This window comes from Aethalodelphis obliquidens, unplaced genomic scaffold (genome assembly GCF_003676395.1).
Source record: "Aethalodelphis obliquidens isolate GAN/ISIS:26980383/991018 unplaced genomic scaffold, ASM367639v1 scaffold12, whole genome shotgun sequence".
Classification (NCBI taxonomy): Eukaryota; Metazoa; Chordata; class Mammalia; order Artiodactyla; family Delphinidae; genus Aethalodelphis; species Aethalodelphis obliquidens.
Genome location: NW_020837956.1, coordinates 5466291 through 5482276, shown reverse-complemented (window position 1 = coordinate 5482276; position 15986 = coordinate 5466291). Strand labels below are relative to the sequence as shown.

The 15986-nt window shown below is 45.4% G+C and overlaps 1 protein-coding gene across 2 annotated transcripts in view; it reads left to right on the top strand.

Annotated features, from left to right (window-relative positions):
• TTC7A (tetratricopeptide repeat domain 7A) overlaps positions 1-15986 on the top strand; it is a 122726-nt gene that overhangs the window by 4636 nt on the left and 102104 nt on the right. For both annotated transcript variants that reach the window (XM_027113180.1, XM_027113179.1), the window contains exons 2-3: positions 9812-9975; positions 15154-15322. In XM_027113180.1, coding sequence (XP_026968981.1) covers positions 9812-9975; positions 15154-15322 — 333 coding nt within the window. The remainder of the gene's footprint in view (positions 1-9811; positions 9976-15153; positions 15323-15986) is intronic.

The window sequence follows — 15986 nt, the reverse complement described above, 5'->3', positions numbered from 1 at the left end:
TGACCAGTTGAGAACAGTGGGATGGAAAATGTGGAGCAGGGAAGAGAGTTAGACAAGGAAGAAAAGAAAGTAAATTCCCGATATCCACTTGAGTGTATGCTAAACGGAAAAACAGAGAGACTGAGTTGGGTGTGAAGAGGGAGGGCAAAAAGACTCTGGAGAAGAATCCGGAGTGTTAATCTACAAAACAGTCTGAAACTTACAAGTGTGTGACAGTGAGAACTACTCTTATTCCTGCCCTTGGAATTACGATTCGCTTTTAACCTACTGTTTACAGCTCTTAGACTGTTCTTCATTTCCAAACTGTCAGAAGCTCTGCTCTGTGTGGGAGGTGGGGAAGAGGGACTGTTCTTTGGCTGTGTTACGTTATGTGGGTTGTGACCATAACAACATTGCATCTTTGTTGTCATCTATAAAATGGGGATCATTTCTACCTATCAGGGCTGTGCAGATCAAATGATACTATATAATAAAGTACCTGGTACTCAGTGGGCCATCAGCAAATACCAGCCCCCCTTTTTCAGTAAAAGGTACTTTTGAAGTTTAGAGCAGTGCTTCTCAAACGCTCTGTGGTGAAGGCTCAGTTTTATGTTCTGTTTTTCTTTTTTTAGATTCCCAATCTGTTGTGTTCCGATACCTTCTTAAAATGCATCAACTGATACCTGCTCCCCCCCCCAACCAATTTTTTAGTATTTGATTCAACAATTATTCTGTCACATGGTTATCAGCGTTTCTGAACATATACTCTAAATTTCTGCACTCACCCCGCGGGACTGGGTCACAAAGACGCACAGACCCACCCCAGCCCACGGACCACACATGTGTTCAGAGGACATTTTGAGGAGAGGTGTGGGCCCTGGGGAGTATTTCAAGATTGAGGTTTGCCTAGAAGGAAGCTGGTTTCTCTTGGCATGAAAGGAAAGGAACCCTAGGGATCGCCGGGCGGGGCAGCTGGGTGGCGGAGGCGGGACCCGGTGGCCGGAAGGCTGGGCTGCAGACTGGCACCTGCAGACCGCTGCGGGGCGGGAGCTGTGCGCACCGCAGCACCTGACGGCGGAGGGGCAGGACCAGCCCGGCAGGCGGAGCCTGGAGAGGGATGAGGTTCTGTGGGAAGGAGGAGGTTCATAACTCTACCTCAGGTTTTACAGATGCAAAACAGATTAGAAGGGGCCAGCCAATTGCCAAGTGGCCCACAGCTCAGGAATGCTGCTCAGGCACCCACTTCTAAGCAGCCCACTCCCCCTCCTGGCTGAGCTTTTGGAAACGTAGAAGATTCCTTCTATTCTTGGGTCGATTTAAATTTAATTTTGACTAGGTAATATATTCACATGGGTCGACCTTCCAAAGGTACCCAGAAGTAACGAGTGAAAAGCCTCCCTCGATCTCTGCCCCCGTCCCTGTAAGGTAGAAAAGTTAGCAGATGTTTGTGTTATCCTTTTACATATTTTCATGCATAAACACACAGTGGTCCACTGTGTGTGCTCTACTTTCTAATCAGTTTATCTTGAAGTTCATGTCATGACAGCCCATACAGTGCCTCCTCATTCCTTTTTATGGTGGCATGGTGTCCCTTTTAATGGCTATATCATGCTTTATTTAATCAGCCTTCTGTTGATGGACATAAAGTTTTCTCTGGTTTTCTGCTATTATAAACAGCGCAGCAGGAATGACCTTATATGTTGGTCGTTTTACACATACGTGTTTGAGGACATCTGTAGGCATGGGATTGCTGAGTCAATGGGGATGTGCAACAAATAATTTTGATATATGTCGCCCTTTGTAGAGGTTCTACCAACTTCTGTCCCACTAGTGATGGATGATAGTTTAAACCATCATTTTTGGCCATTTCCTCCTAATGTTACTTTTAGAAATCATGAGGTAGGTCGCAAAGGATGGGCTACTAGGCTGTGGCATCCATCTGGGCTTCCGGGATGCTCTGTGGGGAATCTCCCTCACGAAGAGAGACAATTATCCAGGGACGTGCAATTTTACACCTGTGGCTTTGAGTTGTGAGCAAACTGCAGTGGTCCTGAGAGTAAGGAGTGAGTGGCATTCTGAGTAGGTCTGAGAATGCCATCCTGGCAGCAGGAAGAGCACTAGAGGACGTGGGATCGAGCGCATGTTCCTGGAGGCATTTTGGTTTTTTTATAAATTTATGTATTTTATTTTATGTTTGGCTGCATTGGGTCTTTTTTGCTGCATGGGCTTTCTCTAGTTGTGGCGAGCGGGGGCTACTCTTCGTTGTGGTGCGCGAGCTTCCCATTGCGGTGATTTCTCTTGTTGTGGAGCATGGGCTGTAGGCGCGCGAGCTTCAGTAGCTGTGGTGCACGGGCTTGGTAGTTGTGGCTCGTGGGTTCTAGAGCACAGGCTCAGTAGTTGTGGTGCACAGGCTTAGTTGCTCCGCAGCATGTGGGATCTTCCCGGACCAGGACTCAAACCCATGTCCCCTGCATTGGTAGGCAGATTCTTAACCACTGTGCCACCTGGGAAGCCCCCCTGGAGGCATTTTGGATGGGCACAGAACTCCCTGAGCCTCAGGGCTTCCCCATGGGGGAGTGGAAAGGATCCCATTACTCAGCGACTATTTATTGGGTGCCTGTATTAAATGGTCCTTGCTCTGTTTGAGGGGGACAGGCCAGGAGCCAGTCACGAAGCACAGCCACCCAAGGTGGTCCTGAAACCACCCTCAACCTCAAACCCTGCACCCTGAGCACCTGGATCCCCCCCCACTCAGGTCGCCCCTGCTGTAGGTAGCAGGGATACGGTGGCTCCAGGATTGCAGTTTTCAGTGCTGTGGGGGAGACAGCAAAGTAACCCAAGCAGTATGAAATCACTAGCCAAGGGGTGAGGTCTGTGGACGAGCTAACGTGTGCGGGAACTCCAGAAAGTCCCAAGGATTGCCGTGCTACACCAGTAAATCTGCTTCTGGCCTTAACTCTCCTTGGTTGCTAGGTTATCCCTGGGTCATGCTAAAATACCTTAATAACAGAGAAAACCAATTCTGCTACATGGAAGATAGGAGCACCTGACAATGTGTTATTAAGCCAGCTTGTATATTTTTCCTCTTCAGTTGTCTGGAGGGAATTCCTTCCTTGTGTAAGAACTTATCACCTTGGAGCATGGGTGTGACTTTGTCCCTCAATATTTTTTTTTCCTTTTCTAAAATTTAATTTAATTTAATTTTGAATTTTATTTATTTTTTATACAGCAGGTTCTTATTAGTTATCCATTTTATACATATTAGTATACATGTCAATCCCAATCTCCCAATTCATCCCACCACAACCCCCCCCCCACTGCTTTCCCCCCTTGGTGTCCATATGTTTGTTTCTCTACATCTGTGTCTCTATTTCTTCCCTGCAAACTGGTTCATCTGTAGCATTTTTCTAGATTCCACATATATGCATTAATATACAATATCTGTTTTTCTCTTTCTGACTTACTTCACTCTGTATGACAGTCTCTGGATCCATCCACGTCTCAACAAATGACCCAATTTCATTCCTTTTTGTGGCTGAGTAATATTCCATTGTATATACGTACCACATCTTCTTTATCCACTTGTCTGTCGATGGACACTTAGGTTGTGTCCATGACCTGGCTATTGTAAACAGTGCTGCAATGAACACTGGAGTGCATGTGGCTTTTTGAATTATGGTTTTCTCTGGATATATGCCCAGTAGTGGGATTGCTGGGACATATGGTAATTCTATTTTTAGTTTTTTAAGGAACCTCCATACTGTTCTCCATAGTGGCTGTATCAATTTACATTCCCACCAACAGTGCAAGAGGGTTCCCTTTTCTCCACACCCTATCCATATTTGTTGTTTGTAGATTTTCTGATGATGCCCACTCTAACTGGTATGAGGTGATACCTAATTGTAGTTTTGATTTGCATTTCTCTAATAATTAGTGTTGTTGAGCAGCTTTTCATCTGTCTCTTGGCCATCTGTATGTCTTCTTTGGAGAGATGTCTGTTTAGGTCTTCTGCCCATTTTTGAATTGGGTTGTTTGTTTTTTTAACATTGAGCTGCATGAGCTGTTTATATATTTTGGAGATTAACCTTTTGTCCATTGATTCGTTTGCAAATATTTTCTCCCATTCTGAGGGTTGTCTTTTTGTCTTGTTTATAGTTTCCTTTGCTGTGCAAAACCTTTTAAGTTTCATTAGGTCCCATTTGTTTAGTTTTGTTTTTATTTCCATTACTCTAGGAGGTGGGTCAAAAAATACCTTGCTGTGATTTATGTCAAAGAGTGTTCTTCCTCTATCTTCCTCTAAGAGTTTTATAGTGTCCTGTCTTACATTTAAGTCTTTAATCCATTTTGCGTTTATTTTTGTGTATGGTGTTAGGGAGTGTTCTAATTTCATTCTTTTACATGTAGCTGTCCAGTTTTCCCAGCACCACTTACTGAAGAGACTGTCTTTTCTCCATTGTATATCCTTGCTTCCTTTGTCATAGATTAGTTGACCATAAGTGTGTGGGTCTATCTCTGGGCTTTCTATCCTGTTCCATTGATCTGTGTTTCTGTTTTTGTGCCAGTACCATATTGTCTTGATTACTGTAGCTTTGTAGTAGAGTCTGAAGTCAGGGAGTCTGATTCCTCCAGTTCTGTTTTTTTCCCTCAAGATTGTTTTGGCTATTCGGGGTCTTTTTTGTCTCCATACAAATTTTAAGATTTTTTTGTTCTAGTTCTGTAAAGAATGCCACTGGTAATTTGATAGGGATTGCATTGAATCTATAGATTGCTTTGAGTAGTATAGTTATTTTCACAATATTGATTCTTCCAATCCAAGAACATGATATATCTCTCCATCTGTTTGTGTCATCTTTGATTTCTTTCATCAGTGTCTTATAGTTTTCTGAGTACAGGTCTTTTACCTCACTAGGTAGGTTTATTCCTAGGTATTTTGTTCTCTTTGTTGCCATGGTGAATGGGATTGTTTCCTTAATTTCTCTTTCTGATCTTTTGTTGTTAGGGTATAGGAATGCAAGAGATTTCTGTGCATTAATTTTGTATCCTGCAACTTTGCCAAATTCGTTGATTAGCTCTAGTAGTTTTCAGGTGGCATCTTTAGGATTCTCTATGTATAGTATCATGTCATCTCCAAACAATGACAGTTTTACTTCTTCTTTTCCAATTTGTATTCCTTTTTTGTCTCTGATTGCTGTGGCTAAGACTTCCTAAACTATGTTAAATAATAGTGGCGAGAGTGGACATCCTGTCTTGTTCTTGATCTTAGAGGAAATGCTTTCAGTTTTTCACCATTGAGAATGACGTTTGCTGTGGGTTTGTTGTATATGGCCTTTATTATGTTGAGGTAGGTTCCCTCTATGCCCACTTACTGGGGAGTTTTTGTCATAAATGGGTGTTGAATTTTGTCAAAAGCTTTTAATGCATTTACTGGGATGATCATATGGTTTTTCTTCTTCAGTTTGTTAATATGGTGTATCACACTGATTGATTTGCATATATTGAAGAATCCTTGCATCCTTGGGATAAATCCCACTTGATCATGGTGTGTGATCCTTTTAATGTGTTGTTGGACTCTGTTTGCTAGTATTTTGTTGAGGATTTTTGCATCTATATGCAAAAAGTACTTTATTGCTAAAAATGCTAACCGTCATCTGACCCTTCAGTGAGTCATAGTCTTTTTGCTGGTGGAGGGTCTTGCCTCAATGTTGATGGCAGCTGACAGATCAAGGCAGTGGTTGCTGAAGGTTGGGGTGTCTGAGGCAATTTCTTCCAATAAGACAATAATGAAGTTTGCCACACAGATTGACTCTATATTCATCAGTGATATTGGTCTGTTATTTTCTTTTTTTTGTAGTATCTTTGTGTGGTTTTGGTATCAGTGTGATGGTGGCCTCATAGAATGAGTTTGGGAGTGTTCCTTCCTCTGCAATTTTTTGGAAGAGTTTGAGAAGGATGGGTGTTAACTCTTCTCTAAATGTTTGATAGAATTCACCTGTGAAGCCATCTGGTCCTGGACTTTTGTTTGTTGGAAGATTTTTAATCACAGTTTCAATTTCATGACTTGTGATTGGTCGGTTCATATTTTCTATTTCTTCCTGCTTCAGTCTTGGAAGGTTATACCTTTCTAAAAATTTGTCCATTTCTTCCAGGTTGTCCATTTTATTGGCATAGAGTTGCTTGTAGTAGTCTCTTAGGATGCTTTGTATTGCTGTGGTGTCTGTTGTAACTTCTCCTTTTTCATTTCTAATTTTATTGATTTGAGTCCTCTCCTTCTTTTTCTTGATGAGTCTGGCTAAAGGTTTATCAATTTTGTTTATCTTCTCCAAGAACCAGCTTTTAGTTTTATTGATCTTTGCTATTGTTTTCTTTGTTTCTAGTTCATTTCTTTCTGCTCTGATCTTTATGATTTCTTTCCTTCTACTAACTTTGGGTTTTGTTTGTTCTTCTTTCTCTAATTCCTTTAGGTGTAAGGTTAGATTGTTTATGTGAGATTTTTCTTGTTTCTTGAGGTAGAATTGTATTGCTCTAAACTTCCCACTTACAGCTGCTTTTGCTGCATCCCATAGGTTTTGGATCATTGTGTTTTCATAGTCATTTGTCTCTAGGAAGTTTTTTGTTGTTTTTTTTTTGCGGTACGCGGGCCTCTCACTGCTGTGGCCTCTCCCGCTGCGGAGCACAGCCTCCGGACGCACAGGCTCAGCGACCATGGCTCACGGGCCCAGCCGCTCCACGGCATGTGGGATCCTCCCGGACCGGGGCACAAACCCGTGTCCCCTGCATCGGCAGGTGGACTCTCAACCACTGCGCCGCCAGGGAAGCCCTCTAGGTATTTTTTGATTTCCTCTGATTTCTTCAGTGATCTCTTGGTTATTTAGTAACAAGTTATTTAGCCTCCCTGTGTTTGTCTTTTAAGTTTTTTTTCCCCTCAGTTGATTTCTAATCTCATAGCGTGGTGGTCGGAAAAGATGCTTGATATGATTTCAATTTTCTTAAATTTACTGAGGCTTGATTTGTGACCCAAGATGTGATCTATCCTGGAGAATGTTCTGTGCGCACTTGAGAAGAAAGTGTAATCTGCTGTTTTCGGATGGAATGTCCTATAAATATCAATTAAATCTATCTGGTCTGTTGTGTCATTTAAAGCTTGTGTTTCCTTATTAATTTTCTGTCTGGATGATCTGTCCATTGGTGTGAGTGAGGTGTTAAAGTCCCCCACTATTATTGTGTTACTGTCGATTTCCTCTTTTAGAGCTGTTAACATTTGCCTTATGTATTGAGGTGCTCCTGTGTTGGGTGCATAAATATTTACAATTGTTGTATCTTCTTCTTGGATTGATCCCTTGATCGTTATGTAGTGTCCTTCCTTGTCTCTTGTAACATTCTTTATTTTAAAGTCTAGTTTATCTGATATGAGTATTGCTACTCCAACTTTCTTTTGATTTCCATTTGTCTGGAATATCTTTTTCCATCCCCTCACTTTCAGTCTGTATGTGTCCCTAGGTCTGAAATGGGTCTCTTGTAGACAGCATATAGATGGGTCTTGATTTGTATCCATTCAGCAAGCCTGTGTCTTTTGGTTGGAGCATTTAATCCATTCACATTTAAGGTAATTATCGATATGTATGTTCCTATTACCATTTTCTTAATTGTTTCGGGTTTGTTTTTGTAGGTCCTTTTCTTCTCTTGCATTTCCCACTTAGAGAAGTTCCTTTAGCATTTGCTGTAGAGCTTTTTTGGTGGTGCTGAATTTTCTTAGCTTTTGCTTGTCTGTCAAGCTTTTGATTTCTCCATCAAATCTGATTAAGATCCTTGCCGGGTAGAGTAATCTTGGTTGTAGGTTCTTCCCTTTCATCACTTTAGATATAGCGTGCCACTCCCTTCTGGCTTGTAGAGTTTCTGCTGAGAAATCAGCTGTTAACCTTATGGGAGTTCCCTTGTATGTTATTTGTCATTTTTCCCTTGTTGCTTTTAATAGTTTTTCTTTGTCTTTAATTTTTGTCAGTTTGATTACTGTGTGTCTCGGCGTGTTGCTCCTTGAGTTTATCCTTCCTGGGACTCTCTGCACTTCCTGGACTTGGGTGGCTATTTCCTTTCCCATGTTAGGGAAGTTTTCTACTATAATCTCTTCAAATATTTTCTCAGGTCCTTTCTCTCTCTCTTCTCCTTCTGGGACCCCTATAATGCAAATGTTGTTGTGTTTAATGTTGTCCCAGAGGTCTCTTAGGCTGTCTTTGTTTCTTTTCATTCTTTTTTCTTTATTCTGTCCCATGGCAGTGAATTCTGCCATTCTGTCTTCCAGGTCACTTATCCGTTCTTCTGCCTCAGTTACTCTGCTATTCCTTCCAGTGTGTTTTCGTTTCAGTTATTGTATTGTTCATCTCTGTTCATTTTTTAATTCTTCTAGGTCTTTGTTCTTTAATTCTTCTAGGTCTTTGTTAAACATTTCTTGCATCTTCTCAATCTTTGCCTCCATTCTTTTTCCAAGCTCCTGAATAATCTTCACTATCATTATTTTGAATTCTTTTTCTGGAAGGTTGCCTATTTCCACTTCATTCAGTTGTTTTTCCAGGGTTTTATCTTGTTCCGTCATCTGGTACATAGTCCTCTGCCTTTTCATTTTGTCTGTCTTTCTGTGAATGTGATTTTCGTTCCACACGCTGCAGGATTGTAGTTCTTCTTGCTTCTGCTGTCTGCCCTCTGGTGGATGAGGCTATCTAAGAGCCTTGTGCAAGCTTCCTGATGGGAGGGACTGGTGGTGGGTAGAGCTGGGTGTTGCTCCGGTGGGCAGAGCTCAGTAAAACTTTAATCCACTTGTCTGCTGATGGGTGTGGCTGAGTTCCCTCTCTGTTGGTTTTTTGGCATGAGGTGACCCGGCACTGCAGCCTACCTGCTCTTTGGTGGGGCTAATGGTGGACTCTGGGAGGGCTCACGCCAAGGAGTACTTCCCAGAACTTCTGCTGCCAGTGTCCTTGTCCCCATGGTGAGCCACAGCCACTCCCTGCATCTGAGAAGACCCTCCAACACTAGCAGGTAGGTGTGGTTCAGTCGCCTATAGGGTCACCGCTCCTTTCCCTGGGTCCCGATGCACACACTACTTTGTGTGTGCCCTCCAAAAGTGGAGTCTCCCCTTCCCCCAGTCCTGTCAAAGTCCTGCAATCAAATCCCACTAGCCTTCAAAGTCTGATTCTCTGGGAATTCCTCCTCCCGTTGCTGCACCCCCAGGTTGAGAAGCCTGACGTGGGTCTCAGAACCTTCACTCCAGTGGGTGGACTTCTGTGGTATAAGTGTTTTCCAGTTTGTGGGTCACCCCCCCAGCAGCCATGGGATTTGATTTTATTGTGATTGCACCCCTCCTACCATCTCATTGTGGCTTCTCTGCTGTCCTTGGATGTGGGGCATCTTTTTTGGTGAGTTCCAGCATCCTCCTGTCAATGATTATTCAGCAGTTAGTTGTGATTCTGGTGCTCTCGCAAGAGGGAGTGAGCGCACATCCTTCCACTCCGCCATCTTGAACCAATCTCTGTCCCTCATTTTAAATTCTGAAATTCTGGGCTTGTTCCAAGTCCTGGGAACTCCACCTCCTCAAACACTGAACTACAGAAAATAAACCCAAGGGGGCAGTTGGTGCTGTGACCATGGTAGAATGTGTGTTTTTTCTTTAAAGGCTGTTTTAAGTGCGTAGAAACTATGTCTTTATTTTCTCAGATCCGAGCCATTCAAATGCTGGGTTGGGGGTGTTGGGTGGGTACAGGGGCGTGTACCAGTCTCCACATCTGCCATGTTCAGGGGACTACTGTCCTCACGTAGCCACTGTGATCCCTGCCCTGTTTTCCAGATGGCTTTGGGAAATTGCTCCTGGCCGAGGCCCTCCTGGAGCAGTGTTTGAAGGAGAACCACTCCAAGATAAAAGACTCTATCCCTCTGCTGGAGAAGAGTGAGCCGAAGATGAATGAAGCCAGAAACCATCTGAGCAGTATCCTTAATCACGGGAGGCTGCCGGTAAGTTGTAGACCCCCCCACCCACCCAGCCTGGAGCTGTCTCTCCTCTCTCCTGCCTCGTCTCTGCTGTGAGGACCTTCTGGGGTCATTTGGTCACCTGAGCAGCAAGTGTCCCTTAAGGGTTGGCCTGCCCTGTTCAGTACAGTAGCCACTAGCCACATGGCTTGTCCAAACTGAGCTGTGCTGTGAGTGTGAAACACACACTGGATTTTGAAGACTTAGTACAAAACGCGGAATATGAAAGAGCGTCAATTCTTTATATTGATTACATATTCAAATGATAATATTTAGAATATATTAAATAAAATATATTATTAAAATTAATTTTACCTATATTTACCTTTTTTAATGTGACTAGAAATGTTTACTAGAAAAATCTAAATTACACTTGTGGCTTGCACTTGTGGCCCAAGTTATATATTTCTATTACACAGCGTTTGGTTGATCTAGTTTGTGCCTGGTCCTTTGGCTTCTTTGAGGATCTCAGGGAAATAAAACCTCAGTGAATGTATGATCTAGTTGGAAACAGGCAAACATTCTGAGTTGGCTAGCAACGGAAGCACTCCATAACATGGCAAGCCAGTTCGAGTCCATGTGCACTTATTGAGCAACTACTATATGCAAGGCACTGAGGGGCAGTATAGAGGGAAGTATAGTCACAGCTTTCTTTAGACCTTTACTGCTCGAAGCATGGTCCACCCACACGCAGTATGGGCATCATCTGGGAGCTGGTTAAGAATGCAAAATCTGATTCAGAACCTGCATTTTAACAAGCTCTCTTGGTGATTCTCAGGCAGTTTCAAGTTTGAAACTGTTCTCAATTACCATGTATCCTGAACTATAAAAGAAGTATGGGTATGTCATTAGAGACCCCAAGGGGAAATGATTTTTCAAGAGATGTTCCAAAGTAATATATTTCCTGACTTACATATTTTATTGCAACCTACTATGTGCAAGGCATTGTATCATGTACTTTCAGGGCAATAAAGATGAGTCCAGCATGGACCCTGCCCTCAGGGAGGTTGCAAGGCTACTGGGAAGCTAGTCCTATTAAAAAATTATTCAAGGTGTACTGTGACACATGCTACAGGAGTAGCATACATGGGGAGGCAAGTCTGAGGGGGACACTCCCTGGGGTGAGGTGGGGAGTCAACTCAGGATTATGATAGTGCTGGAATTGGACCCATCTGGGGGCTGGACCTTGAAGGAGGTCAGGATATAGACATACACAGATAAGACAAGGCATTCCAAGCTACGGAAGCAGTGTATAATCAAAGAGCTCCTCTTAGAATAATTTCCTTAAAGTATGTCAGTTAGCAAGAGTGTAAGGGACTGGTGTGTAATTGGTGTAAAGGGACATTAGGGCGAGAGAGTGGGACTGGAACAGCAGGCCAAGAAGTGGGGGGCATTTTCTGTAAGCAGTGTGGGGAGACTATACTGGAAGTTTAAGGTAACTGCGTTTAGACTCCTTGACAGGGATTATTGTAGCTCTGGGAGGTTTTGTCTCGGATTAAAATAGCTGCTTGACCCTGAGCCTGTCCCCTGACATCCTGGACCCTCCAGTTCCTCATCTGCCAATCAAGATGGTTGGACTTGATTCATGGGTCTCAAGCTTTTCCCACCAGGACCCTTTTAATTTTTTTCTTTCCAGTAGACTCTATTATATATTTAAAAATTCTTTTTAAAATAGAAATGACTCAGGCTTATTGTAAAAAAAAATTCACTAAATAAAATAAAGAGTTTGACTAATAAATACATCCTTGTTTCCACCCCTAGCCCCATGCCCACTTCCATCCCCAGAGTTGAGCGCTAGTCACCATTTGGTGTGAATCCCATATGCTTTCTTTGTGCGTTAACAAACACACATACACATGTGTGGAGATTTCTTTTCTTATTAGTCATAGGATTCATATTTGTCAAGTTGCACTTTTGCCCTGAAAACTTGCACTTGAAGCTTTCTGCATGCCAGTACCTCATTCTTTGTATTGGCTGAATGGTATCCACGTGTATTATTGTGAAAACTATTTTGTCTACCATATCACATTTATTAAGTACAAATTTTACCATGCTTAGGAGTTCCCTGGTGGCCTAGCAGTTAGGATTCTGGGCTTTCACTGCTGTGGCCTGCGTTCAATCCCTGGTCAGGGAACTGAGATCCCGCAAGCTGTGTGGTGCGACCAAAAAACTAAAATTAAAAAATGGCTAGCGGTTAATTTTAAAATTTTACCGTGCTTTGTTAATCAAAGACATACATAGACACCAATGAAATCGAGAAATTCACTGTTTTCTGAGCCAAGGCCAAAAACTTGCTGCTGATCAGGGAAAATAAAATATTAAAAATAGTTTGTGGGATTCTCTATCTTACCCCAAAGGCCAGGGTGTGGCTGGGGGGATGCTCTTTCCTGGCAGCAGATGAAATCTCAGGTGGATTCCCCTGCATCCCGAGTAGCTCTGATGGGATGAGGAGGGGAGGTGGGTCCTGGGGCGCCTCCTCAGGGTAGTTTGGAACTTTCTACTCTTAGTCATCTCTGAGATCCCATACAGCTCAGTGCTTTGGAGGCTGGTGACAATGAGCCATTTGTCCTAACTTCTGTTATCCAGCAAGTGCCAGGCTTTGCACCCTCTCACTGGTGCCTCTCTGTAACCTTCTGCAATGGTATTTACTATTATCCCCATTTTCCAGATGAAGAAACTGAGACCTAGGAGAGGTTAGTCACTTAGCCAAGGACCACAGTGCAGGTCTTGAACGCGGGCCTATTTGCCTCTGCTCCCAAGTTCTCATTGCTGTCTGCCATTTCCTGGTGCTGTCTCCGTAGTGCTGGAGTAGAAATGAAATAATGACTGAGAAACTTGAGCTAACGTTGGTGGTGATGCTGCCACTCCTGCTTGTTCAGGTCTCATTTTGCATCTGTGAAGTATTTCCTCATCTCTTCTTCCTCTTACCTGGGTATCCACGTGAGGTCATTCTTCCCTTTTTATTGACAGAGACATTGAGGCACAAAAAGACTAGGTGACACGCCTGACCCACCCAGCAGAGGGACTATTCCCCAGACCCAGTGACTTCCTACATAGCATCCTTCCACAGGGCCTGGGCTCTGTGGTTCCCTGACTGTTGGATTGACAGGCCAGGTTCAAATTCAGAGACATGGGTTCTGCTGAGTGTAGCCAACTTTTCATTCTGCCAAGTAAGGACATTAAAAAAGCCCCAAAACACAACAGCAAAACCATACCGTCTTCTATAACCATCACTCCATAAAAGAAAAAACAACACTGAAACACAAGACAGATGTGCTTAAGAATTAAGGGTAACGTTTTCAATAGTATAACTTCAGCTTTAGAAACATTCACCACCTTGTCCTTAATTTTCTGCCAGCTTTGGTGGAAGCTCTGCTGTCAACTGTCTTTGATCCACCGGGAACCACTCTGAGCTACACCCTGTCATCTTGCCCTGAAACGTGTCCTGAGCTTCGCTGCCCTTTTCCCCCTTTATAGTAGGACAGGATAATAATAATAATTACTCATGGCCTGTGTTTATCTAGCTCCTTTCTAAAGAAAAGTTCAAAGCTGTTTTCTGGACTTTGCCCTATTAATGCTCTTGGCATTGCTGTGCTGGGAGTTGAGGGGTGGCTGTTATTTTCTCACCCTCAGCAATGGGGAAAACCAGGCCAGAGCAGGGAGGAAATGTGCCTGTGGCTTGAGACCAGGGGAGCAGGGATGGCAGAGCTGTTGCTCAGCTTGAGGGACTGTGGGCCACGTGCCTCTGGGGGGGTGTGATCTGTGGCCCTGGCCCAGGGTGTAGGCAGCCTGTCTGGGGAGACTAGCAAGTCCCCTTGAAAAATTCAGCCTTTGAGAGTTAATCACTAGTCAACAGGTCAGGCATGCAGGGGCCCAGTGGGTCCACTTGGTAGAGACGTTGTAGGAGGTCAGCAGAAGGGAGCTGTCTGGTAGTCAGGGAGGCTTCTAGGAGGAGGTGGGCCTGAGCAAGTCTCCGAAGGATAGAGGAGGATCTGGATAGACCGAGGGGAAGGGAAGGCTCTTCTAGATGGGGGCTTGTGTGAGCAAAGGAAGAACGTGTATTTACAAAAACCAAAGACCAGTGAGGAAGGAGAATTTGGCTTTGCCGTGTTCCATTTCTCTTCGTTGGCTTCTGAGAGGGCAGTAGATGGCGAGGAGTGGTGGACGCCTCCCCTGGGGTCACAGGTTCCCCAGACTACTCTGCTCTCCCTGCAGGGAGTCACCTTCCTGTTGGTGACAGAGGCCGGGGTGCTGACCAACGCTGCATCTCCTGGGAGCTCTGTGGACAGAATTGATGCTGTGTGGCAGGGGTGGCGCCCAGAGCCTGGCCAAGAGGGTGGTGGGTCGGCCGAGCACAGACATGGAAGTGGAGTGGCCTCAGAAGGTGGGAGCTCTGGGCCTGCGTCCAAGGCCAGGACTCTCAGGCAGGGCTGACCACACGTCCTTGGGCTCTGAGGGAGGCCCTAAGAGTCCTTGTATGGGGTGGAGATTTGGGCGTAAGCGGCACTTGGTCAAGTAGGGGAAAGAAAAGCGGTTTGAATGCAGCCACTTGATTCTGATAAGAAGAGGGCAGTGGCCTCGCGGGCCTTCACTCTCCTCCTGTCTTCTGTCCGTGCGGCTGCTGTGGGTGGCCGTCTCCCCGCAGGGGCTCTGCTGCTTTGAGTGCGGGCTTCAGCTGCCTCACCTGCAGGACTCTTTCCAAGGCCTTTCACCTAGTTATATATTTGTACATATATGCATATATAGAGGAGCCCCCCAGTTACATAAGCTTTAGGCCCCGCAAAACTTGGCTGGGCCCCTGACTGCCCACTGGTGGGCCAAAGCTTCTGGGAGCTTCAGGAGAGAGGAGTCAGGGCCAGTCTGCAAGCTGCCTGCAGTCTAGTTGGGGGCATAAGGTACACGCACATGAAGCAGTTAGGGACTCATAAGAATGTCACTAAGAGCCACAGCATAGGCCACGGACTGCAGGTGTGCAGAGAGGGGAGCTGTCCACATGTGTCTGAGGGTTGGGAAGGCTTCCTGGAAGAGGAGGGGAGTTCTGAGCAGGATCGTAGGCAAACCCTCATGGCTCGGTGAGGAGAGCGTTCATTCTCAGGTCCCCGGTGGGGGTGGGGCCGGCGTCTCTGGGGCAGGACCCTGCTGATGTGGTCCTTGGCCTTTCAGCCGCAGTACATGTGTGAGGCCATGCTGATCCTGGGCAAGCTGCATTACGTGGAGGGCTCGTACCGAGATGCCATCAGCATGTACGCGCGGGCCGGGATTGATGACATGTCCATGGAGAATAAGCCCCTGTATCAGATGCGGCTGCTGGCGGAGGCCTTTGTCATCAAAGGTAGGTGTGAGCACCGGCCGGGTCTCCCCACCACTGTGCGCAGCTCGTTACACTCTGGCCCCCATGTGCCGGGAGCGGGTGGCAGCTGCAGGGCAGCAGTGCTGTGTTGAGGGTGGGCCTGCAGGGCAGCGTTTAAGGTACTTAACCCCCGGGAGTGCCCAGGCACTGACCAGCCGGGTGGATGCCAGGGTAACCAACCACATCAGCACATGCCGGCTGATGGCAGGCGCTGGGCCGGATGTCAGGTCAGAAGACTCAGGTTCCTGCCCTGGCTCTGTCGACAGATAGTCACCTGACTGTGTGCCCTTGGGCATATAGCTCTTCACCTTTCTTGGCCTCAGTGGCTTTACCTGAAAGACAGGGTCGAAATACCTACCCTCACAGGGTTACCATGAACGAGAGGAATCAGTTGTGTTGTAACCAGGGTGAGAAAGGCTTTAAAAGCGTGCCACCCGTTGTTAGAGTGGCACTAGTGACTGGCGTTGGCTACCGATCAGGTGCTCAATGGCACAGAGCAGCCTGGCTCTCCTCAGGTATTTGCTGGGCACCTGCGGTGAGCCGCCCAGGGAGGCAATGCTGGGTCCTGTGATGGGCAGGTCAGAGCCAGTTCCCAGGGCGAGTGATGCTGTGGTGGGGAGCCAGGCACACAGGGTCAGTGATGTAG